Source organism: Corvus kubaryi, unplaced genomic scaffold (genome assembly GCF_017639235.1).
Source record: "Corvus kubaryi isolate FWS band 111438036 unplaced genomic scaffold, C.kubaryi_AGA036_p1.0 37357, whole genome shotgun sequence".
Lineage (NCBI taxonomy): Eukaryota > Metazoa > Chordata > Aves > Passeriformes > Corvidae > Corvus > Corvus kubaryi.
The window spans coordinates 15632170-15659092 of record NW_024581117.1 but is presented as its reverse complement, the minus strand read 5'-3'; the positions used below and the strand labels follow the sequence as shown (position 1 = coordinate 15659092).

The following is a 26923-nucleotide window of genomic DNA, read 5'->3' as shown; positions in this document are numbered from 1 at the left end:
CTTTCCCTGTTCTACATCTTCCTGTGACTTAATGGGATTGAATTAAAATACTGTGCAGTAGTTACGGATTGAACTGAATTTTGTGTGGATGAAATTGCTTGGCAAAAGCAGTAATTTATCAAAACTAATTGGTTGTCCGTAGTAGTCACATTTAAGCCATCTTCATTTTTTACTGCCAATTACTTTTACATTTCTTTCGCAGGCCACTTTTGATAATCATTCAAAATTTTTGGCTAACATTTCTGAAACTTCCTCTGCTAGGGGGATGGCCCTCAATGATTTTTAGCACGTGGTTAGGTTAGACAGAAAGTTGTTTCTTTGTTGTTTGTATTGTGTTACATGCATAGTATCTGCTCACAGGGCTCCAAGATGGCAGTTTTTGCTGTCAGGCTCCTGTAATACACAGTTTAGTAATGGATAATTTGTAGATGGTTTCATGAGTTCAGATTTTCTTACTGGTTCATTGTTGTCAACCATTTAAAATAGGAAAAATGTGTTGTAAATAAAATGCACATCCGAATGCCTTAAAAATTGTCGCATTCATGTAATAAGAAAATTGCAAGTATTTTTCAGAAATCACGGGAGACTTCAGTTGCTTCTGCATATTCTTTGGAATGTGTGTAACCCCAGGCTTTTATGTAGCATCACTTCTCAGTAAAATCCCTTTTTAATGTCTTCACAGGGTTTCTTGCAGACGTTAGCATGCCTGACGGGTTTTAAGACATTAGCACTAACATTTAAAAAAATTGCCTTTGTTCAAAGTTGACGCGTTGTAGTGATGGAGGGAAGTTAGTTTTGCTTCCTGTTTGTTCAGTGCTCCATTCTGTTATGCAGTTAGTAATATATAAATTACTCTGTGCATCAATAGACTTTCCAAAGAAGACCAACTGACACAAAAACCTGAAGCACATAAACAAAAACAATGTTTTGTTTTGTTTGGTTTTTTTCTTCTTTTCTCATGGCCAGTGCCAGGTCTAATGTACTGTTTGTATTTAGTGATCTCTGTATTGACATATGATCCTGTGCTAGTGAAAGTGAGACCATGGGCTACAAAGTTTTTTCAGGGTAGTAGTCGCTGTTTTTCCTGTAGTAACACTTCCATCTCCAAGATCCATAAACTCAGTCAAAGGGATTGCGTTATGGTAAGAAATTTAAAGTGCTTGCTTGATTAGAACCAAATTAGAATAAATGAGCAAAACTATTTGGTTTTGATTTTTATTGTCAAAATAAGTGACCTTTTTTTATTCTTTATTAAACCTTACAGACAGGTATGTTCCTACGCTGCTGAAGTCCCTGAGAAGTCAGAAGGTTGTTCATATATGTTGTGGAGAAGATCATACTGCTGCCCTTACGAAGGTACAGGACTTAAAAGATATGTTTATGTTTAGATATGCATATGTTTATGCTCCAATTTTTTTTATGTTTTCAGGAGATGATGCTACCTGAACAGAAAATAATAAACTGAATTCTAAATAAAATTTCTTCTAAATTTATGGGATTAAGTTGAGGAAAGATTGGAAGAGTGGTTAAATATTTGAAAAAAATTACCAAATACAAGAAATCTTGCATTCTAAATGCTTATTTTCCTTTTTCATGCATAGAAGTTAACTTCAAACTTGCTTTAAAGCTGATGGGCTCGGTTGAGATGCTGAATGTACTGTGAGTGTTTGTACAGATTGTCACCCATATGTATGGCTGCATTGTCCCTTGCAGAGCCAGGGGCTGGTACACCTTTTGTAGGCAGTACTGTGTTTATGTGTGAGCATTCCCCAAGTCCTTCTGAAGTTCAGGAAAACCTGGCACTGTTTGCTATCCTGACTCAGTGACTGAGGCTGTTGGGTTTTCTCAGCGGATGCTGCAATTTTAGTGATGAATTTCCAGCTGAGGACCAAGCTGATGCAGAGCAGAGTTGAAAGAAACAGATTTACATTTTCAAAGCATCTGAAAATGGCAAGTTTCGGAGTTGTTGTAAGGTAAGGTGTATAACTTCTGCAAATGTTTCTGATTAAAACATTGAAGGTTTTGGTTAATTTCTTGATTAATCAAGAACACTTAAAAAAATTACTTGCCTTACAACAACGTTGAAATTTTCTGGTTTCTTATGCTTTCAAAGGCTGTTTCAGTCATACGGTGTATCATCTGCTGAGCAGGGCAGCTTCTTGTTTGCTAATCACTTTATAATTTGTATTCAGAGTTTCAAAGCCAAAGTATACTTTTTAGTAGTGTGAGTATGTATACTGGTGAAGTTCATCAAGAAAACTGGAAAAGAGGAAAAGTGAGGATTAGTATCTATAAATGACACAAGTTAATGGCAGGCCTGTTGAATGATAATAAGGAAATTAGATGAGTGTGATTTAACACAGGTAAGGTAATACTTCATAGCTGTGCCACATTTTCATAACTCCAATTAACTTGTCACTCTTCTGTGTCTCAGGACCCTGTTGTGCCATGTATATTTTCTGTCCTTTCCCTGCAATGCCAAGATCATCAGAAAAAGATTTATTAAAACCTTATTTCTGTGAAGTTTCTTGTTCTGAGGTATACAGTCATCTTAATTTAAAAAATTTATTTGTTTAGGAAGGTGGGGTTTTTACATTTGGAGCTGGAGGCTATGGTCAGTTGGGTCATAACTCTACCAGCCATGAGATAAATCCAAGGAAAGTTTTTGAGCTTATGGGAAGTGTTGTCACGCAAATCACCTGTGGCAGGTAAGGTCTATTCTGTGCTAACACTGTGAATCTTACAGATAATTTGTTTTGTATAAAACTTCATATCTATTGCAGTATGAAGCAGGGGGTTTCTTACCCTTTGTGGTCAGGGAAGACAAGATGACCCCTAACAAAAGATAGCTAGAGATATTTTTGGGATTTCAAAAGCATTCATAGAAGAACCAAAGGAAGTTATATATTTGAGAGGTTCTGATTTTCTAAACTGGCAGTGTGAGCAATAGTATGAAGTGTGAAAGTGTTTGTTGCTGTCATTTCATTTCATATTGAAGAACAAGTGTGTTTGGGAAAGTACAAAATAGTTTACACAAATTCCTAACTGGTTCTTCACAGGCCTGCGAAAGGAGAGGGAACATCCAGAGTTGAGTGGGATAAGGGAAAGGAGATGCAGGCAGTCTCTAGACATTCGTTTCTGATACGCTCTGAAGGTCAGACAGGGGCTAAGCACTGGCAGCTCCATTCTGGGAATTTTTCCATAAAAATGGAGGATTGCCTACTGGAGTATAAGTGGAATATTGCCAGTGGCAGTGCATTGCCAGTAGAGCAGTGGAGCATTGGGTCCGACAGGACCTTTAATGCATTGTTTGGCACAATTCCTGGACAGGCCTGCACAAAGCATGTTCCAGTGATTAGGTTTGCGTTACTGAATTCTGTTTGCCCTAGGCAGCACACCACTGCATTCGTCCCTTCTTCTGGAAGAATTTATTCTTTTGGACTCGGAGGTAATGGGCAATTAGGTACTGGGACCACCAGTAACAGGAAAAGTCCCTTCACAGTGAAAGGAAACTGGATTCCCTATAGTACTCAATGCCCAATGAGCACAGGTAAGCAGCATCTGGTGTATTTACTTTGTGGTTACCTGTTCCTTTATAGTAGCTTAGAATTCTTGAGATTTAAACTAAATATGGGCCAAAATCACTTTTTCCAAACACTTTGATTCCACTGTGCTCTGTTTTCGTGGTGTAGGAGTTACATGCCTGTGCTGCTGGGTTAGGGCCTCTGGTCGCACTAGACCTAGAACTTACCTCAGGGAAAGACGGTCTTAACTATTGTATCGAGATTCTGCAACAAGGGAACCTTTTTGTAACTGAGTGTTGATCGCAGCATCTTAGTAATTTTTCAATTTCACATTTTCATGGTGGCCTGTTTTTTATTCCTGTTGCAGACAATGAGGAGTGCTACTGTGTAAAGAGAATTTTCTCTGGTGGGGACCAAAGTTTTGCACACTACTTTTATCCACAGGTAACAAATTAAGTATAATTTGGTTCCAAAGCTTGTCAAAGTTAGATTTTAGGGGTTTTGATGCATTTTAAAGGATTTTGATGTTGAAGGTGCATGTGACTGTATTGTAAAGTTTGTTGGAGCAGTGTGGAAGCAAAAGGCACTAAGTTATGGTAACAGTTGGAGGACTTGGATCCAGTTGGTGAGTGTTAGCTGTCAGGAAGCTCTTGAGACTTTTTGGCATCAGCTTTTTTCTTGATGGATGAATGCACTTCTTTTCATGTCATAAGGGAAGAATTGATTGAATATTTGAGAACTTCACTCCTTGCCCAGTCCTCCTCATAGCTCATGACAGCAGCAGCCTTGATGTCTTCTGCTCTGTAGTCATTTTAACATGCCACAGTGGTAAGGAAACAAATGGAGCTTTTTGCTAAAAATTACGTAGTTTGTTATGTCACAGTTTTATACTAGTCTTAAAGCTTAAGTGTTAGAATAACAAGAATTCATCTGTTTAAATGCTACGTAAAGAAGTCTAGAAGGACTTTACAGTAAAAATGGCAGTGTGGAAGTGTGATGGAAAGAAAATGCTATTGAAGGGTGAGTTGGGAGATAAAAACAAGATGAAGATTCATGGGACTGTTTCCAGTACAGCTCAGCAGATATTAAACCATGGGGATTAATGAAGCATCAAGAGTTGAGTGTATAGGGTGAAAACTAATTTGGACACAAGGGAAAATGGATTTTAGTGGGGACACGTTTGTCAGGAAAAAGTGAGTACAGGTCACACTTCCAGCAGTGCTCTGTGCTCAGAGCCTGTTCTGGTGGTACGGACTCAAGCAGTTTTTCTAGGATTGTTTTGTTGGGTTCTTTTTTCTAAATTCTGACAGAGTTTTAACCATTGCTGTATTTGAGAGAAACTTGCTTAGCAGGTGTAAACTGGAAAATGGCTTATAATATAGGCTCAAAACTTGTCTATTAAAACATCCTTAAGAACTTTCTTATGTGCAATTTTCCTAATTACTGGAGTGGTTTCTGACTTACTAATTGAGGTGAACTGGAGACTGAATGCAGTTATTGTGGCTTGTTCTGTACAAAAAGTACTAGCAATAGATGAACATTGATGCTGCAAAAATATCCCTTTTAGTACTCTTTAGTTTGGTAATTTGTATTGAATTATTCCAAAGTTCTGTGTGTACTGTACCCCTGGGGGTTATGTGTCCCTGCCAGTTAAGGGGGCCCGGCCAAAATCTGTTTTCTCAAATCAGTTTTTGGGCAGCTCAGTTCCCTGAGTTGTTTTCTTTGGCTGGACACAAGGGAAATGGCAAAAGTGTTCCTCGTCCTGATGCTGTAGGATGGGATCAGAAGTGCTGATTTTTGGCAGCAGACAGTCACTGTCATACTGAGTCAGCTCAGTGTTGTCAGATGGCACCCTCAGGAGGAATGTTTTCTTTCACCGATTTAATCTTATTTTTGGTGCTATTTGCTATCTCTTTTTGAACCAATGCTCCTACTCAAAACAATGATCTTGGTTCTCCTCTTCTTTACTATTACAGCTTTTAGTGGAATTCATTTTATATGAGCAGCACTTCCAAATGCAGCTCCTCTGATGATGCAGGGCATGTTCACAGAAGCATAATTCATTCTCAGAGGAGCTTGATGGAAGTGGGGTGGAAGAACATCTGTCTAAAAAATTGAATGGCTCCTTTTCTGTGTGCTCAGAGCTTGGCAGTGAGCTAAGCGGCTCCTAGTGGCTGGAGAGGAGGTGCTTGCTGCTCACATCTAAAGCTTGGTTAGTGTTCATCATAGAGACAAGTAATGTTTAAGGTGTTGGCCATAGGCGAGGTGTGTGAATTAACACTTAATGGAGATGGTTTTAGTGTATGCTCTGCTTTCATGGTGAATGCAGAACTGTTAGAACACAGAGTATTTCACAGCAATAGTCGGGGTAGGCAAATTGTCAGCTAAGACAGCTCAACTAGAGGGCTGATTGTTCTGGAAATCAATTTTGTGTGCCTGATTCTTTACGCTTTCTTTAAAATTTTTTAGAACATGGTGCCACCAGATGATTTTAGGTATCCTGACCTTTTGAAGCAGATCTGGACTGTGAATGAAATGTTTATTCAAAGATTGCTGAGTTTCCCATCTGGAAGACTTCCTGTAGAGATAGCTAAGTAAGTGATGTAAGGGAAAGAAGTTGTCTCTGGTAATTCTGCTTCTGAATTGAGTGTTAATGGGGCTTTGGGCATACGTAGCAGAGCTATTTTTAATTACTGATTTTGTGACGTGCAGAGCTCTTGCTGTGCTTTCATTGTTGCCCTTGTTGAGTAGTTTAGATCCTTGAGACTGTGTCATCTCTGCTTCAGTTGAGATGACTATACAAGATTAAATTAAGTATCTAATTGCACATTGAAAATTAGCAATACATGTAAAGGAATATGAGAACAACTCAAAGATTATTGCTTCTATTTTAATAAAAGAGGATGCAAAGCAATTAAGTTGCAAGACTGGCTGTGATTCGAGCTGTCTTCAGCATTGAGTTTTGAATGAAGGTTTTATCTAGTATTGTTTAGTCACATTTGAGTCAGAGTCCCTTCCTTTGTACAATGTAATTTGTTACGGATTAAATACAGGCTTTTTTATCGCAAATGCTAATTTGTAAAAGGAAAACCAAATATAACATTTAATGTGAACAATTTCAGTGAAATTGATGGAACGTTCTCCTCAGCTGGGTGCCTGAATGGGAGCTTTTTGGCATTGAGGTAAGTGGGCAGGTTTTTAACAAGTGTTCCTGTGGACAGCATTAATGGTAGCCGCCTTCCTGGTGTCCCTTGTGTCAGCTGGGACACCTTCCCAGGGTTTTCTTGTCTCACTGGTGCTCTACTGCCCACAGTTTAAACTCCTGCTCCTTTCCTGCCCTGTGTTTTGTCAGCTGCCCCAATGCAGAATGGCTCCTGCCTGTCTTTGCTGCTGCCACGTCAGCCAGCAAAGCTCATTACATTTGTCAGCCACAGGTTGTTTATAATTCAAGGGGAATTCATTGCATGGGCTGTTTTACATCCTAGTCTTTTTGCATTATTTTCTTGCAGTTAGAGAAGATTTTTTCCAGTTGTTTCTAAGGCCATATAAAACACAGAAGTCTGATGTATTTTAAGTCCTTGGTCAGTAGGTCTAAAATTCATGGGGCAAGGGGAAATCTTGAGTTGCTGAGAATACAGGATTCAGTCTTTCTGTTTGGTTTTTTTTTTTCCTGCAGCAATGATGATCATTACAAAACCAGCACTAGATTCTCAGGGGTTGATATGAATGCTGCTAGACTACTCTTTCACAAACTCATACAGCCTGAGCATACTCACATATCACAACAGGTTTGTGCTGCGTATTTTCCTTAAGTTTGGGATTATCTTTGTGTTACAGCTCTGCAGAAATACTACTACTGTTATGCTTGGTCCAACCCTATAAATAGATTTCTTTACTCAGTAATATATGGACTGCAAATGTGTGAAACTGTATTTTGTTGTGACAATTAGGTAACACATCAGTATATTCTATTTTAATATTTACTGTAATTTTTTAAATGTATAGTAGTCTTCACTGAAGCTCTTAATTATTGTTTTCTAGATTAGTTTTCATGTACGTAGGCATTTATTTAAAATCTCAATTGCATTAAAATAAACAGAATTTTCTGATGTGCTGTAGGTGGCAGCTAGTTTGGAAAAGAACCTTATTCCCAAGTTGACCAGCTCCTTACCAGATGTTGAAGCTTTGAGGCTGTATCTCACTCTACCAGAGTGCCCACTGATGAGTGATGAAAACAATTTCACAACGTTAGCTATTCCTTTTGGAGCAGCTATTCTGAACCTAGAAAAAGCTCCTCTGAAAGTTCTTGGTAAGAAACTGAGTATTTACTGTTAAAACTAAGGATCTCCAGATGAAAACGTAGAGAAATTCCATCAGTGAAGACTTGGTCTCGGCAGCACCTGCTGTGTGTTTACAGTTTTGTACAATTCCCCAGTGAGAAAGTTAAGGCTTAACATTGCTTGGTGTAAGAAAACACTTACTGTGTTGCTTCAGGGTGAGTTAACAGGCCATCCCTGTGAATTCATCTGGTATTGTAGTTTTTGGACTGATTCCATTTGGGAGGAATTAAACTGTGTAGTTCAGTGTAATTGATATGTGTCTTTGCGCTTTAAAGTGAAAATTATGTGGTCAGACAGCTAACAAGCTCTAAGCAATTTACAGAAGTGTTGCAAAGCAGATGTTAAATTGTCTTGGTTGTGACTACAGCACCTGTTCTGAGCTTCTGAGGCAGTTGATCTTTTCTCACCGGTGCCAAGATGTGGTCTTCAAAAATGTGGCTGAGAATAGCTCTGTTTTTTTAACTCTACTTCCTTACATCTTCTTATTGTGATTCCTGTCACCTGAAATTCCGCTTAAAGAATTGTTTTCAGAATATTTCACCTTTAATTGGATTCTTTTTGAGAAGGTACTTGCATCTTCCTGAGTTATGTTTTGCCTTGTAACCTGTCTCTTGTGTTTTTTCAGTAGTTTTGGTGAGAGTAAAGAGCTTGTCTGCTATAAAGAAAAGCACACTGATAGTTTTTTGAACTCCAGATCTTTTTCCATTGTTTTCTATTGCTCTCATGACTGTTTGCTTAAGATTTCAGGTTTTGAGACATGTATTTTTGTCAAATGTTATTTTGTGGTACTGTCATTTAGTCTGGATGAACAGACTTCAAGAGACTTAAAGATTTGATGTGTAAAAATAGAGCATTTGTTGTGTTACAACTTTTTTTTCAGAGTCTTTAATAACTGGCGATTGTGCTTTCTAGCCAAACATGTTTCTTAGTTAAGAGGATAACATAACGTAGTGCTGCAGTGGCAAGTACTAAATTTGTGTTCACCATGTGTTGACAGAAAATTGGTGGTCTCTACTTGAACCTCCCTTGTTCCTCAAGATAGTGGAACTCTACAAGGATGTCGTAGTGCACCTTTTGAAGTTGTGCAAGATGGGCCTTCCACCTGCTGACAGAAGAATACTTACCAATTTCCTACACACAGCCTTCAGAGTTCTGGAAATACTGCACAGAGTACGTTTGTGTCTTTTCTAAAGTTCCTTGGCTGCTTGGCTTTGTCAGCATCTCTGTGCTGGGTACTTGGTAGAAGCTAAGTTACTGATGGGTTTTAAAGATCAGAATTGCATCTACAGAAATATTTGTAGTTGTTCCATCTGGACCTATAAATCATTGGGATTCTGGATTCCAATCTGACATGGTGATGGAATTAACTATTTTTTGGGAACACAGAGTGACCTGTCATTTGCATCTGTGAGGGTACGGATTAAGGTGACAGGGAAAAGCAGAGTGACAGATCTGGGATATTTTGGAGATTGAATATCTGGTGGTTTGGAGGGGGATGTGAGAGATATTTGTGAAGAGTAGGCTTGGATTATAAAGGTTATAAAGGCAGGATCTCTGTGACTATCTTGCTGCTTTGACAGTCAGCAGTGCTTAGCAGCCCTTGGGAAAAGAAGTGTGTATTAGGAAAATGTGGATGCTTCTGGATTAAAGTGATACTGTAGAGACAAGCCTGTGTATAAAGTTATTTTTCCATGTCTCTCTTTTTTTAAGCTTAGTGTTTTTAAATGGAAACTGTTCCTCTGCTCACATGTGTAATAGTTTTCATACTATAGTTAAGACTAGAGTTATTGAATCATAGCTCTTAAACCTGTGCAAATACAGGAACAAGTATTTATTCCATTGTATACATGAACATGTGTATCATCACTGTTTTCCTGTGAGATCATATGCTGTTCCAAAGTGGCAGCCCTGTTATGTGATACTGTGTGTGCAGTTAATTGTATTTTCCTTGAATCTTTGATGGGATTTTGAATAATCCATGTATCCATGTCTTTAACATTGTTTTTTGCTTTCTCGTAGGCACTGTTGTTTTTCTAGAATTTTTTTAGTAGCGGGTATCTGTGGCTGATGTATCAAATGCTTGAAAAACATGGAAAATATCCCTTTGAAAGCTAATAAAAAATAAATTGCATTTCCTTAGGTAAATGAAAGAGGACAAGTTATACAGTATGACAGATTTTACATTCATGAGATACAAGATTTGATAGATATCAGAAATGACTATGCCAACTGGTTTCAGCAGCAGGTACTGGGAATGGTAAGTTGTGTTGATTTTATTTGGGTTTTTGTGGGTGTTTTCCTCCCATGTTTTGTGTTTGTTTTAGCCCTTTGAAGAAATCCATAGATTCTCTAAATATGGGCACTTTTTTTCATAAAAATACCTTTCACAGATGACCAATGCTGAACAGACTCATGTCAGGTACTGTGGCTAAGGAAGAATTGTTAAGAAGGTGTGTTTCTTCTAGGGTGTCATTCTTAGGACTGACGTTGCTCAATATTTGAACCTGTCAGTTGAAAAGTGGTTTAGGATGCTGTCACTGGAGACTTGCCATGTCAAAAAAGTTAGGAATGTAATAATCCACAAAAGGAAAACATCCAGAGTAATCTGAATTGCTGTATAAGACTGGTCCAGGCAATGCAAAAGCTGCAGCTGTCTTGACTAATGAGTAAGGAAGCGTAGTAGGGAGTTACAGGGGCAGATAACTGATGGAATTTTCTACTTTGAGTTTAGCAACCACAGCTGAGATAATTAATTCCTGATCTGTAAACAGAAGAGTGATAAGTGGGAGTAAATTAATGGCTGTGCAGAGAATTAGTGAGTTGGATAGGTTTTTGCCACAGTTCCTTGACTTCAGCTTTGAAAGAATATTGAGCAAGTTAGTAAGTTTTCTCTAGCTCTCTAGCCACCCTTTTTTTTTTTCTTTTTCTTTTTTTTTTTTTGCAACAGTACCAGCAGATGTCATTAATGAATTTGTGGAAGTAAACATTTAAAGTGTGTAGTTTTTTTGCATCCAAGCAAACATGATACTTTAACAGCCCTGTTTTTAAAGACTGATAAACAGGGTGTTGAAAGGCAAGCTTGTAGTTAAGAGATGAATTAGAATGTTTATGGTTATTTCTCAGTAAACCTTCTCTGGGGGGAAGCAGTAAATAAATATTTTTTAAATTCTTCATCAGAGATGAGTAATTAATGCAGACACTAATGCTGCTTTTTCATCTTAATTGTTGCTACCTTTGTGCAAATGCTGTCATAGGATGTCAACCATGGATTAACTGAGGTAAGATTGGTTGCAGTCTGATTTCTTTTGAAGAATGTAAGGAAATCAGAAATGTGAATGTCAAGGACTGTTTGCTGTGTTCTATTGGGTGTAAAGCTTTAAATTAGCCATGGCTGTAATCTGAAAAAAATCTTTGTGATGCAAAAATATGTAATTGTCTATATTGCAAATTTGGAGCAGCAGTTGGAAAAAAAGGGCTACTTTTATACCCATTAGCTGCAATAACAGTTCAGAAATTAAAATGTGTTAAGTGAGAGTGTCGTTTGTGTCTGGCTTGGCTTGGTTTGGTTTGGCTTGACTGAGTTCTGTTAGATTTTTTTTGTTTGTTTTTGGCTGAAGTACTAAACAATTAAAAATCTACTTAATGTTCCTAAGATGCTTTGGGTTCTGCATTGATAATAAGTCAAGATTGAGGTCTCTTTCCATTAAAATAGATGTATTAAATGAGTGCTATTGCAAAGGTTCTTTTAACCATAATTGTGACTTTTGAATAAGCTGAGCTGTGACATGGTTCTTTTCATTCCAGTTAACAGATATTCCTGTTATAATTTGCACATACCCATTTGTATTTGATGCCCAGGCAAAGACAACTCTCTTGCAAACAGATGCAATCATACAGATGCAGGTAGGAGTCTCAGTTTTTAATGTTAGGAATTTATTGGTTTTTCCCTGATCTGGGGATCTTGGGAGTTCCTGTTGGTTTTTTGGTTTGGCTGGTTGGTTATTTTGCTTTTTCTTTTTCTTCAAATTCTGTTTAATCTCTCCCCCATAAAAATGGAGGCTCTAGTTTTAATCTCGGGGTATGTACATGATAGAGGGTAGTGGGTTTGGGACCACATTGAAATTCGACTGTTTTGTAGTTGCATACATTTCCAATGAACTTCTTTTCATTTCAGTAGTGAGATGGCTTTTTTATGTGTTCACAGCCCGTAGTACTGGTAGAAAAACCCCAAACCCCAACAAACAAACAGACAAAAAACCCAAAAAACACAACCCCACCTCCCATATGAGCAGACTTAGAATATTACCTGGCTCATTGATCTGAGTCTGAAAAGAAACAGATGATGTAAGTCATACTCAAGTAATGGGCTTCTGTAGGAAAATACAACCTTGCTCTTCTAATTAAATGTAGTTTCATATGCCTTTAAAAATGTATATGTACAGTCAATACCAACATTTGATGGATTCAGAGAAATGTTCACATTAAATGTTTCTATTAACAATATTAAATAGTACTAAAACACACAAACTCTCAAGAGTTCTCTGCCATACTCAGAACATTTGCAAAAGCATTTTGTTTTACAAACAATTTTAATACAGAAATTATCATACAAGTTAAATAAATTGCTTTACCCGCTGTGAATTAGTTTTTAATGTATGTTTGTTTTCATGCCAGATTTATATTAAACACCCTACTCTTCATTAGATGAAATGCAGGATTTTTTTGCTTCCTTTTGTTATCCAAGGTATTTTGACTGGAATATCAAAACCTGGGTTCTAATTCTTTCCAAACATTAGCATTGGTGAGAGCAATGGGTAAAGGAAAAATATTTCTGAAATCAAATAATTCCTTAGATAAAAGGAATACAAAGGAAACTTGGGCAAATTCAGTAGTTCTTGTAGTAGCTATTCCCATCTGCACTTTTGCAGACAAGACTGATGGACAATTAATATTGACAGGAATTTTTCCTACCTACTGACACTCTCACTTTGTTTTTCTCCAGATGGCTGTCGATCAGGCCCATAGGCAGAACTTGTCTTCTCTTTTCCTGCCAGTATTTGAATCTGTCAATCCATGCCTGATACTAATGGTCCGGAGGGACAACATTGTGGGGGACGCTGTGGAGGTCCTAAGGAAAACAAAGAATGTAGACTACAAGAAGCCACTCAAGGTATTACAAGTGCCTACAAGTGCCACAGTAATTGAGAATGTTTCTGGACAAACCTTGCTTTACAACCTGTTTGCAGTTCAGTGCTCACTGAGTTGTGTGTTTCAGGTTATATTTGTAGGGGAGGAAGCTGTTGATGCTGGAGGTGTTCGCAAAGAATTTTTTTTGCTCATCATGAGGGAGTTGCTAGATCCCAAATATGGAATGTTCAGGTATTATGAGGAGTCCAGGCTGATCTGGTTCTCTGATAAGGTAGGGTGTGATCTATATTCAGTCATTTCATTTTAACTTACAGTATTTGTATTAATAATATATGAACATAGTAGTTTGTGGTCATTTTATTTCAAGAGTAGAAGCTGAAGCAAGTATTCTCAAAAAAGTTTATTTTTGTCATTATTAGAGCAAAACTTTCCTCATTCCTTGCTGTTTCTCTTTTGCTTTCCCCATTCCTTGTTTGCTCCTTACTGGTTGTCCCCAGCCCAGCCAGGTTTTTTAGGAACAAGTACTAGCCAGAACAAACTGATTCCAAGGGTAGAATCAGTAAATCAAGGTGCCAGAGGCAAATTCTTGACTGGCCTGTTAGGCAGGTCTTCCTGTGTTCAATTGCATTTGTGGGTGATGGGTGGTCATGGAGTTGTACTTTCTTGGAAGGTTTGATCCCTGATCTTTCAGTCCTCCTTCAGAGAACACTGACTGGGGAGGCTGGATTCCAAACACCTGAATATTTACGTTTCCACAGGTGTATTTTAAGCCTTGGTAATTAATTCTGAGGGGGTCAATAGTGAGCTCTTCCCTCTTCTCCCCGAAGTAATTTTTTAAAAAATTGACATATTTAATCACTGAATAGTGCAATAGGAAATCACTGACAAAACCAGAATCTTAATGCAGTATGTGTCCCCTGTAACAGAGTACGTTGCAGCTCAGCCTTTTTAAGTGGAAAGGATTCTATTCTCTTGGATTTCAGTCTCAGCTGGTTAGACTTTATCCTGTTTTTCTTGGTACTTACAGACACATACATATTTAAAGAAAATGTAAATTAAATCCACTCAGATTATACTGCACTGTACACTTCTTCCTGGACTCTGCAAGATTAAAATAACTTCTTTATTTTAAACCATCTTGTCTGTTTTCTGTTCTTAGACCTTTGAAGACAGTGACTTGTTTCATTTGATTGGTGTTGTCTGTGGGCTAGCAATATATAATTTTACTATTGTAGACCTTCATTTTCCTCTGGCTTTGTACAAAAAGCTATTGAATAAGAAACCATCCCTGGATGACTTAAAAGAATTGATGCCAGATGTTGGCAGGTAAGCAAGAAGGAAAAACGTGTGTTGTTAGAAATTAATTTTGAGGTCAGCATTTTCCTCTAAGAACATAACGTTTCTTTTCCACACTAACTGGATAAGTAAATTGCAGTCGTTATGTCATCTGACACATTTGACATTGTTGTTAAACACCTGCTTCTCACTGCTTGGTGTTAATGTTTTATGATCCTACAAGCATTTTAGGGGGAAAAAGTATTTGGAATTCAAACCCCTTGAGTTTTAGCCATTAATTTTATAAGCCTAAGTACAAGCATAGTTTCAGTTCTGAGTTATTTAAGTCCATCAAGAAAATATTTTTGCTTATTTCAGGAACAAATACATGCTAAGTATTTACTTTTGACTAGGGATTTGAATAGGACTAACAGGTAGGAGGTTCAAATGAGCAGAAAAGGATGCTTGACTGCCTCAATGATGTAGATGCCAAAGTTCTCATAGATTTAAGGAGAAATCAAAGATGTTAATGGAAGAGCCAGTCAATGGTTTTTAAGTACTAACTGCCTCTGCTTTGGGAATCCCTTACCTGAAGTCTTAAGATAGGAATGTTCTCTCTTCACCACATGGGGTAATCAAAAGGAAATGATTGCTTGGGGTTTCCCAGCACTACACAAGGTGCAAGTCGGATAAGATAATAAATGAAATAACAGTAGAAAGATGCTTCTAAAACTTGAATTATCAAAGCCTAAAGAACACTTCAGGAAAATAAATTCATCTTTCTTTCCCCTGGTGCAAGTATTTTGTAACTTATTTTGCAGGGGAATGCAACAGCTACTGGACTATCCAGAGGATGACATAGAAGAAGCATTTTGTCTTAATTTTACTGTAAGTTGTATATAGTGTTTGAAGTATGTCTTGCCAAGCTCACGCCATCTATTTTAATTGTCTCTGATGGAGTGTTTGAACAAAAGCATCAGCAGCTAATTCCCATGAGTTTTAGCTCCTGTGTCTGCCTTTCATGGTGTTGTTAACTAAGTGGGAAGAAGTACTTTATGCAGTAAATAAGATTTGTACTATTTTTGTTTGTTTCAAATAGATCACTGTGGAAAATTTTGGTACAACAGAAATTAAGGAGCTTGTTCCTAAAGGTGCTGACATTCCTGTAGTCAAACAGAATAGGTGAGTTCTGTGGATTACAGGGTAGTTCAGCGTTGCTGTCTGCCTTGGGAGTGTTACTGGGCTGTTGGAAATACCCTTTGCCAAGTTCTGACACTGCTGTTGGAGGCAAAACTACTTGGGCTCTTTTCCCAAGCTCTTCTCATGTGTATTGTTAAAATAGCTGTTGTCTTGTATTGACACAGACAAGCTGTGGCTGCCCCATCCCTGGGAGTGCTCAAGGCCAGGTTGGACAGGGCTTGGGGCAACCTGGTCTGGTTGAAGATGTCTCTGCCCATGGCAGGGCAGTTGGACTAGATCTTCAGAGGTCCCCTCCAACCCCAATCGAGAGCATTTTATAAGATTAAAAATGATTGGTGGCTCTGCAGGAAGCTACATACCATTGAAATTCAGTGAGTAATGTTGAGAACTTTGATGACCTAAGCGCCATTATTACAACTATTCATTCATACATGAATGTTATTTCAATGAAGTCTTCCCTTTGTAGGGCAGATAATGTTAGATGGGTTAATCCAGTGTTATTGTCAGAAGAGTGGGTGATGGGTGGGGTTTTTTCCTTGGTCAAGGATTCTGTAACTTGCACTTATAAAAGCAGCTTTTCCCACCCTTTGTTCCCTTTCTGCTCCTGGAGGATAGGCAAAATATACCTGGTGGTGCTTTTGTCCCCTTTTTGCAGAGTACTACCATTTTCTAGTCTATTCTTTAATCTTTATGAATTCTCTGTGCTTCTACTTCTCCCAGGGTAAAGGGAGAATTGAATGGAAAGAGAACTGAATGCACATGTAAAACACCATAGCTTTGCAGTTTTCTGGTATAGGTTTGATGTTCTGTCACTAAGTGACTGTAAAATTGGAGTTGAATTATGGGAAAAGTTTCAAGGTGCCTGTGGAGTGCCTGCTGCATTGTTACCACAATTGTCTTGCAGCAATGAAGAATTCCTCTTTCTCAAGATCTAAATATGCCATGATGCTTCAATTAATTTTAATAATTATTAACATAGAGTGTAATATAACTTAGTTACAGCTATGACTTCTCTCTGGAGCAGCCTTGCACTGTTAGTGTTACTTTCCCCTCTATAATTACACAGCATGGATAAGATGGAGATCTCATTAAGTGCTGAAGGGGAGGAGTGTGGTTCACCACTTTGGTCATCTCCAGCATTTTCAATGCAACAGCTTTAATAAACGTATCATCCAAATGTGTTTATATGATTCTTTAAATTACTGGTGATGTTACTCAAAGACTGGGGGCGGTGTTGAAATGCATTCTCTCTTTCCACAGAGAATGTGTGTTGGTAGGATAGCTGTAATGTGGAAGTGAAGTCACTGCCAGTGCAGAAACTAAACAGTTTTCACTGGGATGGATTTCAAAAAAATTACCATAAATGTTGTATCACATCAAGAAGTTTTAGATCTCCCCTAAATGCTGCCAAAGATGTTTCCAGCAAGATCCAAGAACTCCTTGTACCAAAGCACACAGATAGCAGGCCATCTGTTTCTGTGAATCCCAGCTCCTTGGCACTGGTCTTTTTACTGTGTAAGACTCGGATGTCCATTTGAAGTTGATTTGCATTTTTAGTGCAAATATGGTAATCTTTTTAATTTAAAAAAATAGAACAGTGAGTTTGATTAGTGGTTTTCAGGACACTCCCTGGAATCCAGGCCTTTCAGCTTGTTGCCGTTCAGTCCAGTCCACTGCAACGCACACAAATAAGGGAGATGTTTGTAGTGCCTGAAATAAATAAGATTAAACGATCCTGCTTTTCTGTTGCACACTGGAGACTTTGCCTTCAGGGGCGTGGTGGGGAAATAGATTCATGTGCCATTTTATCTTCACTGTGGTTGTAACATAAAGCAGAGAATACAATATATTGGCCTCCTCTTTGCTTCATTTTCTATGCTGTTCTATACAGAAATGGCCACTGGTTTATTGGTAGAAGGATGACATGTGCTGTTTCCTCTTTATTTCCTCAACATGATTGTTTCTTTCTCTTTGTACAGGCAAGATTTTGTAGATGCATATGTGGATTACATCTTCAATAGATCTGTGGCTTCCTTATACAGTGCATTCCATGAAGGCTTCCACAAAGTGTGTGGAGGTAAAGTTCTTCAGCTCTTCCAGCCCAGTGAGTTGCAGGCAATGGTGATTGGGAACACAAATTATGACTGGAAAGAGCTGGAGAAGGTAAGAAACATAGTTAGCTATTGCTTTCATATAGTTTTCATTTCAGGGTGCCAAAGCAGCTAGGTGTCCTCTTGAGTTCTGTTTTATTTAACATGATTCCTGTTATTTATTGATGTCTTAAAACATCAGTGAACGAAGATCCTAAAATATTATTTACCTTCCTGCTTTAACTTTTTCCATCTATTTCTGAAGGAAATCAGACTTAGAAGAGAGAAGCAGAAAAATTCACAGAACCCAGAGGCAGCTGTATACAATCTCTCATACTAGACATGGGAAAGTGAAGTCATTGCACACAGTTATTAAAAGTAAATATTCTTGATTGCCAGAGCTCAGTGAGTCTTGGCCTGTGTTGGGATTGAAAATGCTTTGCAGTACAGGCATCTGTCCCTGTATTGAATTCAGACTGAACAGCTGAAGAAAAGAGAGTGAGGAAAGTAGTAGTAGTAGTATGTCACTTGCTGTGTCTCTTTACACAGACTGCATTCATTCTGCCTCAGTGTCAGCTTATCCTACTATTCTGTGAGCGAGCAATAACCTTATTTCCTGCTCATTTTAGAATACAGAATACAAAGGAGAATACTGGGCAGACCATCCTACAATTAAAATATTCTGGGAGGTTTTTCATGAGTTGTCTTTGGAGAAGAAAAAACAGTTTTTGTGTAAGTATTTGAAATTATTTCACAGAAGTTACTAACTGAACAGGATCACTGGGATTCCAGGCTCTTGGTATAAGAGGGCAGATGTAAGTGTTTGTAATGATGTGATTAACTACTTGGAAAAAAAATCATAGTAGAAGAAATTGATTATGAACTTGTCTCTGATTTTTTTGGGGGTTGTTTTGAGTCATTGTGGGTGATGGCTAGTTACAGATCACTGTAGCTCAGAGCAGCATTAAAAAAAAAGAAAACCCAAACCCCCAAAACACCAACAACCTAAACTGCTGGTGTCATTTATCTGGTAACTAGGATATTTTTTCCTGTGCTTTGACATAGAATTCACATCTTACAGGTTTTTTCACTGCACAGAGATGGAAATTTGGAGTTGTAACTGATTGTAAATATGTCAAGGTACTGATAAGTGGAAATGTACAGATAACAAAGTGATCAAAGCTGGCTGTGAGTGAGGTTTTGCTTAGAACAGATCACAGATTAGTTTCCAATTCAGATAAATTAGTTTTTGAAGAAACCAATTCTTTGTTTACAAGATACTTGGAAATGCTCCATAAAGATACTGCCAATGGATTTTAAATTAGAAGTTCTGTTGCATGAAAAGCTTTATAGTATTTTTAAGGACAGTTTGGTTTCATATGCAAAAATGGAATACTTTACGTATCACTTGTAATAAGTCATTATTTCCTGTTTTCCAAACTCCAGAGAACTTCAGTGTGAAAAGCTGATCATTGCTGGAATGACTAAAAAATGCCAGCAGTGATCAGAACTGCATATGTGACATAGACAGTGTTAGTCTTCAACTAGTCACAAGCTTTTGGTTTTTTCTCGACAGTGTTTCTGACAGGCAGTGATCGGATTCCAATTCTTGGAATGAAGTGTCTCAAACTGGTCATCCAGCCAACAGGAGGAGGAGAAGATTATCTGCCGGTAGCTCACACTTGCTTTAATCTTCTTGATCTTCCAAAATACACAGATAAAGAAACCCTAAAATCTAAGTTGATCCAGGCTATAGACCACTATGAAGGTTTCAGTTTAGTATAACTTGAGAAATGAAAGTTCTGTGTAACGTGGGATCATTAAGTTTTTGTGTCTTTTTTGTGATGGTAACTTCAGTGGATTAAGTGATGCAGTTGATAATATAACTGATTATTTGCAAAAAATGTTCAGTAGTCTGGATATTCATGGGAGCCAAAAAAACATTTCCAAAACTGAGGAACTGTCTTAATAAGTACCTTCTTGTACAGAGCCATGTGGATTTTGCCATCTTACAATAAAAATGAGAGTATTGTGAATGGGAGTCAAGTTTCACTAACAAGAATTAACATTTCACCTTATGCAAACAATTTGGCGTGTGAGTGCATGAGAGACTTGCTTCAGTTTTTCAAATCACTTAGTAAGAACATTTAACTTTTTCCCTGATAAATTCACTTGGTAACTTCTCATTTTGTAAATAATAGATTTTTTGTGATAAAATAATTCTGTTCCAATAGCAGTATGGTTTCTATTGCTTGTAATTGAATATGAGCTTATTTTATGGCTTTTAACAAAAAAAGTGACTACTCTGATTTCTGAAGATATCTATTTTTCTGGTTTGTTTTAAGAACCTTAATAATGAAGGTGATTGTTTAAGAGACATTCATCTTCACAATGTACAATCCATGAAGCAGTCACTTAGTGCCGATACAAAACCGCATCCAATGGCATTTTTAATATGTGGATGGACAAGCTGACTTTAGACACTGTTTTATTTTTAAGAACCGATTCTGTAAGTAAGTGGACACAATTATAAAAGAGGTTAACTTATCATTTGAAACCTCTGCAGTCATGTGTCAAGAATACAGCTTAAAAGAAAAAGATGCACCAGCCAATTGTTGCTGTCAAGAGGTTAAACGTTTATTTTTAAATGCTGAAAGCGTAGTTTATGGTTTCTAATAGAATTTTCACTTTTTTCCAGATAAATGCATTTGAAATAACCTTTAACACCCCTCTCCCCTTTTCTTAAGATTTTATTTTTAGTATAATTGCCCTGAGACGATTGTGCTTAGCTGGACACTTTTGGATTTGACTTTTCCTTCTCTGGTTAAATTCCAGATTTTGTGGTGTTAATGCATATGTGACTTGCATCTGTGAAACAAATATTTATTTTTTTTAGATTTTTAAATGCAGTGGAAAAAATTCAAGCTATAATAAAAGACTTGAATGAAAACCTTTGTTGGTTGATGTGTACGGATGCTTGCAGCATGCAGAGTTCTTCAAATGGAGAGCAACTTCCAGTGCATTCAATTGGAGAGTACAGCTAGAAGAAGCAGGGAAATGCAGTCATTGTAATAAATTATATAACATCCAATTTCTGTGCTGGCAGTACATATTGTTAAAATACAAAAAAAGGTCAGTACAGTTAAAATTAGTCTTTTCCCGTAACACTGTTTTTACACCTTTCTGACGCAGTGTAACCTCTTAGTAATTTCTTTGTATGCAGCCCATATTCCATCTTTTCCAACATTTGTTACTTGGCTGGGAAATTCTCCCTCTTGTGAAAAACAAGAAACCAACAAATACTAAAGCAGCTTAATTTTATTATACATGGAAGAAGGAAAAGGAGAAAAAAAAGAAGGGAAAAAAAAGGTATTATGCAGTCATTTTACCAGGTAATAGTAAAACACCATTTTTAATTGTGAAAACACCAAGATTGCAAAGGTAGATATTAAAAAATTAGGAAGTGGCTAATGTAAAACTCTTTCTCCCTTGTGTATTATTGCATGTCCAAGTGCTGGGCTTTTTCTTATGGGAGTCTTGTTTCTTTTGATGCACACAGTTGGTGTTCACTGAATAAGAGGAGGTTTATCTGCAGTTATGCAGGTCCAATTTAATTTAGTGCATGTCATCCAAATCTAGTGGTACATGTATGTACTTCATTTCCCTGTGAGACATTCTCTGGGTTTTGGTGTCTTGGATGTTTAGTCAATGTCAGTATTAACCTGAAGAGCCTTATTCTGTAGGTGAGGGCTCAGAGGCAGAATCCAAGCTGTAATTCACTTGCCTGTTTTTGGTGTCCAATTTAGGATGCACTAGACATCATAGATGTCCTTCATTTTTGAAGTGCAGTTCTTGCTGACTAAACTGCTGTGGCAAGTGCTTCGTGTTGCTGCAAAGTTTCTCCAGCACGAGCCAGACACATTTCTTACTCTCTTGAAACACGAGTGGACATGAGTAAGTGTTGGGAAGAGGGTGGGGAGTCTGGAATGGTTGGTTTAACATCACCTTAAGAGCCCACTGGCAGAGCAGGGCTAAAGTCACTTTCTTCTGGACAGTGTTCACCTGAGAATTCTCTCTGCAGTTCTGGGCTCGGTTTTACACACTTCTGCAAGAAATGGAGTTGGGTCCTACAGTACTAAGTGCTCCTGATTATCTTACCGATGTCAGTTCATTCTGTGCGGGGAGGCAGTGCCCAGTCGTAACGATTGTGTGCATAACAAGGTAAAGGACTTTTATGTAGTATTAGAACAATTAATAGTCATGGCATTACTTGTGGCAAGCAGTTCAGTGCTTTCTGCAATGCTTGTGTTGCCCTTAATTCCTTTGACAGTCACAACAGCTATGGGAAACAGCTCTACTGAAGTTGTGCCCTTAAGTTGCCTCAGCCTGGAAAAAGGTGGGCAGCAGGAACTGCTTTCTCTTGCTTGGATCAAGTATAATTTTGCATACAATATTTGCTACTGTGCAGCATGTAAGAAAGCGGGGGGAAAAACCATTTTATGTGTAGCTGAAATAGCCATGATGTTAATGAAGAAAGCCTAGAGCCTTCCTTTTCCTCAAACCTTCAGTTATTCAGGAAAACTTGGGTACCAGTGTTTAAAAGGGTAATGCAAACAACTGGGAAATGACAGTAGTTTGGACTTCAGTGGGAGCATTTTACAATAATTAATTTTTTTTACAGTATTTTTATTTGATAATTAGATTAGCATTTGATAAAGATTCAAAATTATCACCGGAGGAGACCAGTTGCATGTCAGACTTGTATCCATCTCCATCAAGACTACTGAAGGAGACTTGCTATTGTCAGAGCAGTGCAGTCATGGATTTATTGCACCTGCCACTTTAGTACGGGGATGGAGATTGAATTTGCATGGCAGAACTACCCAGGCTACTTGAACTACAGGTACAGCAGATGTTTGTCCCTTGTTTTCCACGGCAAAAGTAAGAGCACAGTGTAGAACTGGTAAAGCAGTGAGCCCTGCTTAAGCATAGATTTGTCTCCTTTGGCACTTTATGGGAGTTACTATTATTGAGGTCGTTACTAATCATACTTAGAGCTCCAAGCCATGGTATTCCCTTTAAGAATGTTTATAAACTACTCTGAAGAGGATTTTAATTCATTGCCCTGCTCTCTGCTGCAATAAACTTGATTTATCAGTAATAAATGAAGCTTAATGTAATCAAATGTAAATCACTATCAAAGAGAGCTCCTTAAAGGCACATGAGGTTCTGCAGTTAAGATAAATGCAGATACAAGCTTTCATTTAATAATAAAGTTTTCAGCACAGGTATGGAGTTGAGCACCTTAAGACTGGCTGTGTTGACCTTCTGTGTGCAACCAGAACTATGTACTTGTATATACTGTGGGAAGTGGCCTTACTCAGTTTTCGAAGAGGAGAAAAAAGAATAGGAAAAACAAAATGTTTGTTTCTCCTGACAAGTAACAAGGTCCTGTTGCTTACCAAGTGGGTATTTCTAAATTGCCAGGTCAGAGTGGGGTTTGGGTGCACTAATCATTAACTTACTGTTTTGGTCCTTCAATCTGCTGTTCGTTTTTGTGTTGGTCAAGTCTGGAACAATGACTTCAAAAACCTTACCTAGACCTTGAAAGGTGTAGAGCATCTTCTGTCACCTGCCATCACCAGATTAATACAGCTCCAGGAAATCCCCTTGACTGTTTACCTGCTCTGTGTGCAGAATTAATCAACAAAGTAACTCCAACAGCTATCATTTCTGTACACTTGAGTTCCCTGACCGTGTGACTGAGTGTTTTTATTTTCTTGGGGAAAGGAGCCTGTTCCTGCCTATACACATAATTTTTCTCTGTGCTACTACCTCTTACACTGACTTGCTTTCTGTGAGTATGCTAAAACTTTGTAACATCCTACCTTTGCCTGCCCATTTCTGTCGGTGAAGGAGAAAGATGTGTTATCTTCTAACCACAAGACAGCTGGGGGTGGGGAAAGCACCTAAACCAAACTGACAATAACATGGGCACACTAGAACTGTGCTAAAGTACCGTATCAGCAGCCCTGCTGGACTAAACAGTCTGAGTTCCTGCATATTCCCTGGGTTTGAACACAACTACTGACTTTACAAAACAACAAAATAAGGTGTTGCAGGTGCCGTGAGTGTCCTCAGAGCCCCCTTACATTAGCTAGGACAGTACTCAGCATTATTATTTTTCTCCAACCAAAGGCACATCAGTTTCAGATCAGGAAAATGAGGTTTGGGAATCTTGTTCCACATAGGAACTACCAAGTTAGTAATTTCAGTGTAGTTGGTGTGTACAGTGCTGGTAGGGATCTCTATCTCACCAATGCTCCAGGCTGGTCTTCCCAGCAGGTCATGAATCCTACACTGTGCAGTGAATGTCTGTAGGTGTTCACTGCTTTCCTCCATGTGCCTGATTACGTGAGGAAACAAAAGATGAATGTTACACGAAGACTTAAGTTTGAGTAGAGGGCAAAAGTCAAGTTTCCTTCCCTTTTTCAAGCAAATAGAGCAGCTTGTCTGGGATAAAGAACAGAGCTGGCAGACTGTAGCTAAAAACCAGCTTCCACTGAAAATTGTATCTGCTGTCTTTGAAAATTTTCAAAGGTAAAACCAGTTTAATTATTTGTGACCTAATCCTGCACAGAGGTTCTGTGGGTGCACCTTGCAGCAGCAGTGCTTGAGTACTCTGGGGTGCAGCATCTCAAGCAGTCTGAGGCTGTCCACTGGCAAGGTATCCTAATGAGATGCAAAGATTACATTAGGAATAAGCAAAGGGGGAGGGTAATTGAGATAAGGAAGATCTGCGGTATCTTTAGATGAGGGAGTGGCCCTACAACAGCAGGGAGGAGTTCTCTGGCTCATGGGCTGATGTGTTATTGCCCTGGTCAGGCCCTGCAGGGAACTGGGGATTTCTGTCAGTGCCCAGTAGGGAATGCTCAGAGTTTTAAAGTCTGGAGCAGGAGGGTAGTGACGCTCCATGGGGTCTAAGGCCAATTCTCCATAGCATTCAGCGTTACTGGGGTGGCCGCTGTGGAGCCCAGTGTGGGGAGCTTCTGTAGGATCCAGGGCTCCCTGTAAGGTACCCACCTGCAGTGGGAAGCAGGGTCCCCCTCAGCTGAGGGTTCTTCTTCTGAACAGGGCTCTGCCCTTGAAAGGGATAGTGAGTAATAATTGTACAGAGTTAAAAACCCCATAGCCAAACAGCTAAATCCCACTGAAATGTGTTTGTGTTTTGTTTCTAAGGTCTCTCGAATTGCGTTTCTTTGTGGCTTTCAAATTAACTTAATTGGTAGTTTGCAAGTGTTTGCTTTGTCGGGGGCTCTGTCACAGGTGATACTGGTGCCGGAGCTGCTCAGAGGGAGCCTGGGCTGTCACTCCAGGGCACATGGGCGTGGGGTTTGCAGGGAAACAGTTTCTCTTGCTCTGTGAGAGTAAAAGTAACAGTCCAGTGGTCAGACAGCACTGGGATTGTGTCCCTTAAGAAATTCAGTCCTTTAAAGACCTGTGGTCGTGTACCTGCTTCCACCATCCCCAAGGCAGGACAGATGGAGGCTTTGGGTGTGCCTTGCTGGGGTTTGCTTGGGCTGTTGTTTCCAGGGTTGCTAGGAACAGTTACAGCTCAGCTCTTGGAACTGCTCTGACTGTGCTGAGCCTGAGAACTGCTGTGCTGGGTTCATCTGAGGCACCAACCAACCCTCTCCACCTGTAGCTAGCCCAGGTGCTTCCAGGAGGGTATAAGGAGAGGGAAGTAGGCCTCCAGGAGCTCTGGGAGTCCTGTTCCACCTGAATTTGCCCAGCTCCTTTCCAAGGTCCCCCAGCAGGGATCTGCACTGTTGGTGGGTGGTGCTTTATTTCAGTGCCTCTGCTTTTCTGAGCCTTGGGCCTCATGCTGGAGGAGTAACTAGCAACTCTCTTCCCTTGGTGCTCTGCTATTAGGATTATTATTACTACTGTTTTCCTATTGAGTCCTAACAGTCTGAGCATCTTCTTGAAACTGCCTAGCCAAGAGTAACTCATGGTACAACTCCATGACTTCTTGAGGATTTACAGTTAGCTTAGAACCCACTGTTACCTAGACATGACCAGTTGTTTAGCCTGAAATCCAGCATTTTGCACTGGGTTTTATTCTCCAGTCACTTTGTAGGTAAGTGTATCATGCAAATAAATGCATCTGCTTTTCAGTTTGACTGTTCTGGTTCAGTATTTAAGCATATCTTACTGAGCGTGAGGTACTCACTGGGTCTTCCTTTTCTCACTTTTTTCAGTTTGCTTCTGAACGCTGGTTTCATTAGAATTTTGTGCTCTTACAGCCCCTCCTAATAGGATGTTGTCTGTCCCTTTGTTGTCATGCATTTAAAATAGATTTTCCATAATCAAATCACTAATTAAAAATGTACTGGATCAAGCCAGATCTGTAGAAAATACATGGCCATTTAGAAGAAATTATGACAGGATGTTTAAACATGTGCTTCTTTTCCATCACTTCAAATACTTTTGCAAGGTCATTATTGTGTCTAATGTAGCAAAATAGGCCAGAAGGTAGCTAGGGAATGGCAGACAAATGGTTTTACTTTGCTTTTTTTTCAGTGCAGCTATTTAATATAAATACTAAGGGCTAAGATGCTTTCATAGGGTAGTTATCCAAATTATGAGAACACTAAATGATCTCGTTTTTTGAGATTGTACAAATTACAGCTGGACCTGGACATGCTCTGCCCTGCTTCCAGACAAATTTCATGCAAGTTGCTGAGTATTTAGGAATAACAAAAGGCTGTGATAGCAAATGTTTCCTCATGCCCACCATTTGCCTCATCATTGTTTTAAATACTCTTGAAAGACATCCTCACTATGGGTTAAGGGCAGTGTGCAAAATGGAGGAGTAAGAGAACATATCATGGTTTGGGGTTCATCTTCTGTTCAAATAATATTATCAAAGACACGAGAAAGAACAAAATGCAGAACTTGTTCATCTAGGTGCAGAAAAAGGTGCAGCCGTTCTGTTCAAGAGGAAAAATGTTTTCAAGTCTTTCAGAGTAATAACTAATTGATAGGGAAGCATCTGGGTGTGTTAGAGTCTAACTGTTTTTAATATTTTGTGTCTCAAGTGTGTGAGTTTTATCATCTCTTTTTTTTTTTCTAATACAAATTAATTTCTATTAGAGAGATGGTGGTTCAGAAGTACAGTGGAATCATTCACACAGTAAGGTGTTACATAGTGGGAAACTAATTAAACTGGGCCCTGGCCCTTGAGGGCCAAAGGAAGGGCTCAGCACAGCTGCAGTGCCCAGGGAGCCATGGGATAAACCCAGAACAATGCAGGGCAGCTTCATTCAGGCTTTGCTTTTTTCCC

At 38.8% G+C, this 26923-nt stretch overlaps 1 protein-coding gene across 3 annotated transcripts in view; it reads left to right on the top strand.

The window, feature by feature from the left end:
- Positions 1-20527, top strand: part of HERC4 (HECT and RLD domain containing E3 ubiquitin protein ligase 4) — a 29640-nt gene extending 9113 nt beyond the window's left edge. For 2 of the 3 annotated variants that reach the window (XM_042033410.1, XM_042033409.1), the window contains exons 7-26: positions 1265-1356; positions 2578-2708; positions 3390-3550; positions 3892-3968; positions 5994-6118; positions 6647-6706; positions 7201-7312; positions 7644-7833; positions 8862-9034; positions 10005-10121; positions 11119-11142; positions 11669-11767; positions 12867-13034; positions 13140-13283; positions 14172-14338; positions 15109-15175; positions 15387-15469; positions 17467-17650; positions 18207-18309; positions 19154-20527. In XM_042033410.1, coding sequence (XP_041889344.1) covers positions 1265-1356; positions 2578-2708; positions 3390-3550; positions 3892-3968; positions 5994-6118; positions 6647-6706; positions 7201-7312; positions 7644-7833; positions 8862-9034; positions 10005-10121; positions 11119-11142; positions 11669-11767; positions 12867-13034; positions 13140-13283; positions 14172-14338; positions 15109-15175; positions 15387-15469; positions 17467-17650; positions 18207-18309; positions 19154-19362 — 2486 coding nt within the window. In that variant the 3' untranslated portion in view covers positions 19363-20527. The remainder of the gene's footprint in view (positions 1-1264; positions 1357-2577; positions 2709-3389; positions 3551-3891; positions 3969-5993; positions 6119-6646; positions 6707-7200; positions 7313-7643; positions 7834-8861; positions 9035-10004; positions 10122-11118; positions 11143-11668; positions 11768-12866; positions 13035-13139; positions 13284-14171; positions 14339-15108; positions 15176-15386; positions 15470-17466; positions 17651-18206; positions 18310-19153) is intronic. The other variant, XM_042033411.1, reaches the window with a different exon arrangement.
- Positions 20528-26923: the final 6396 nt, after the last annotated feature.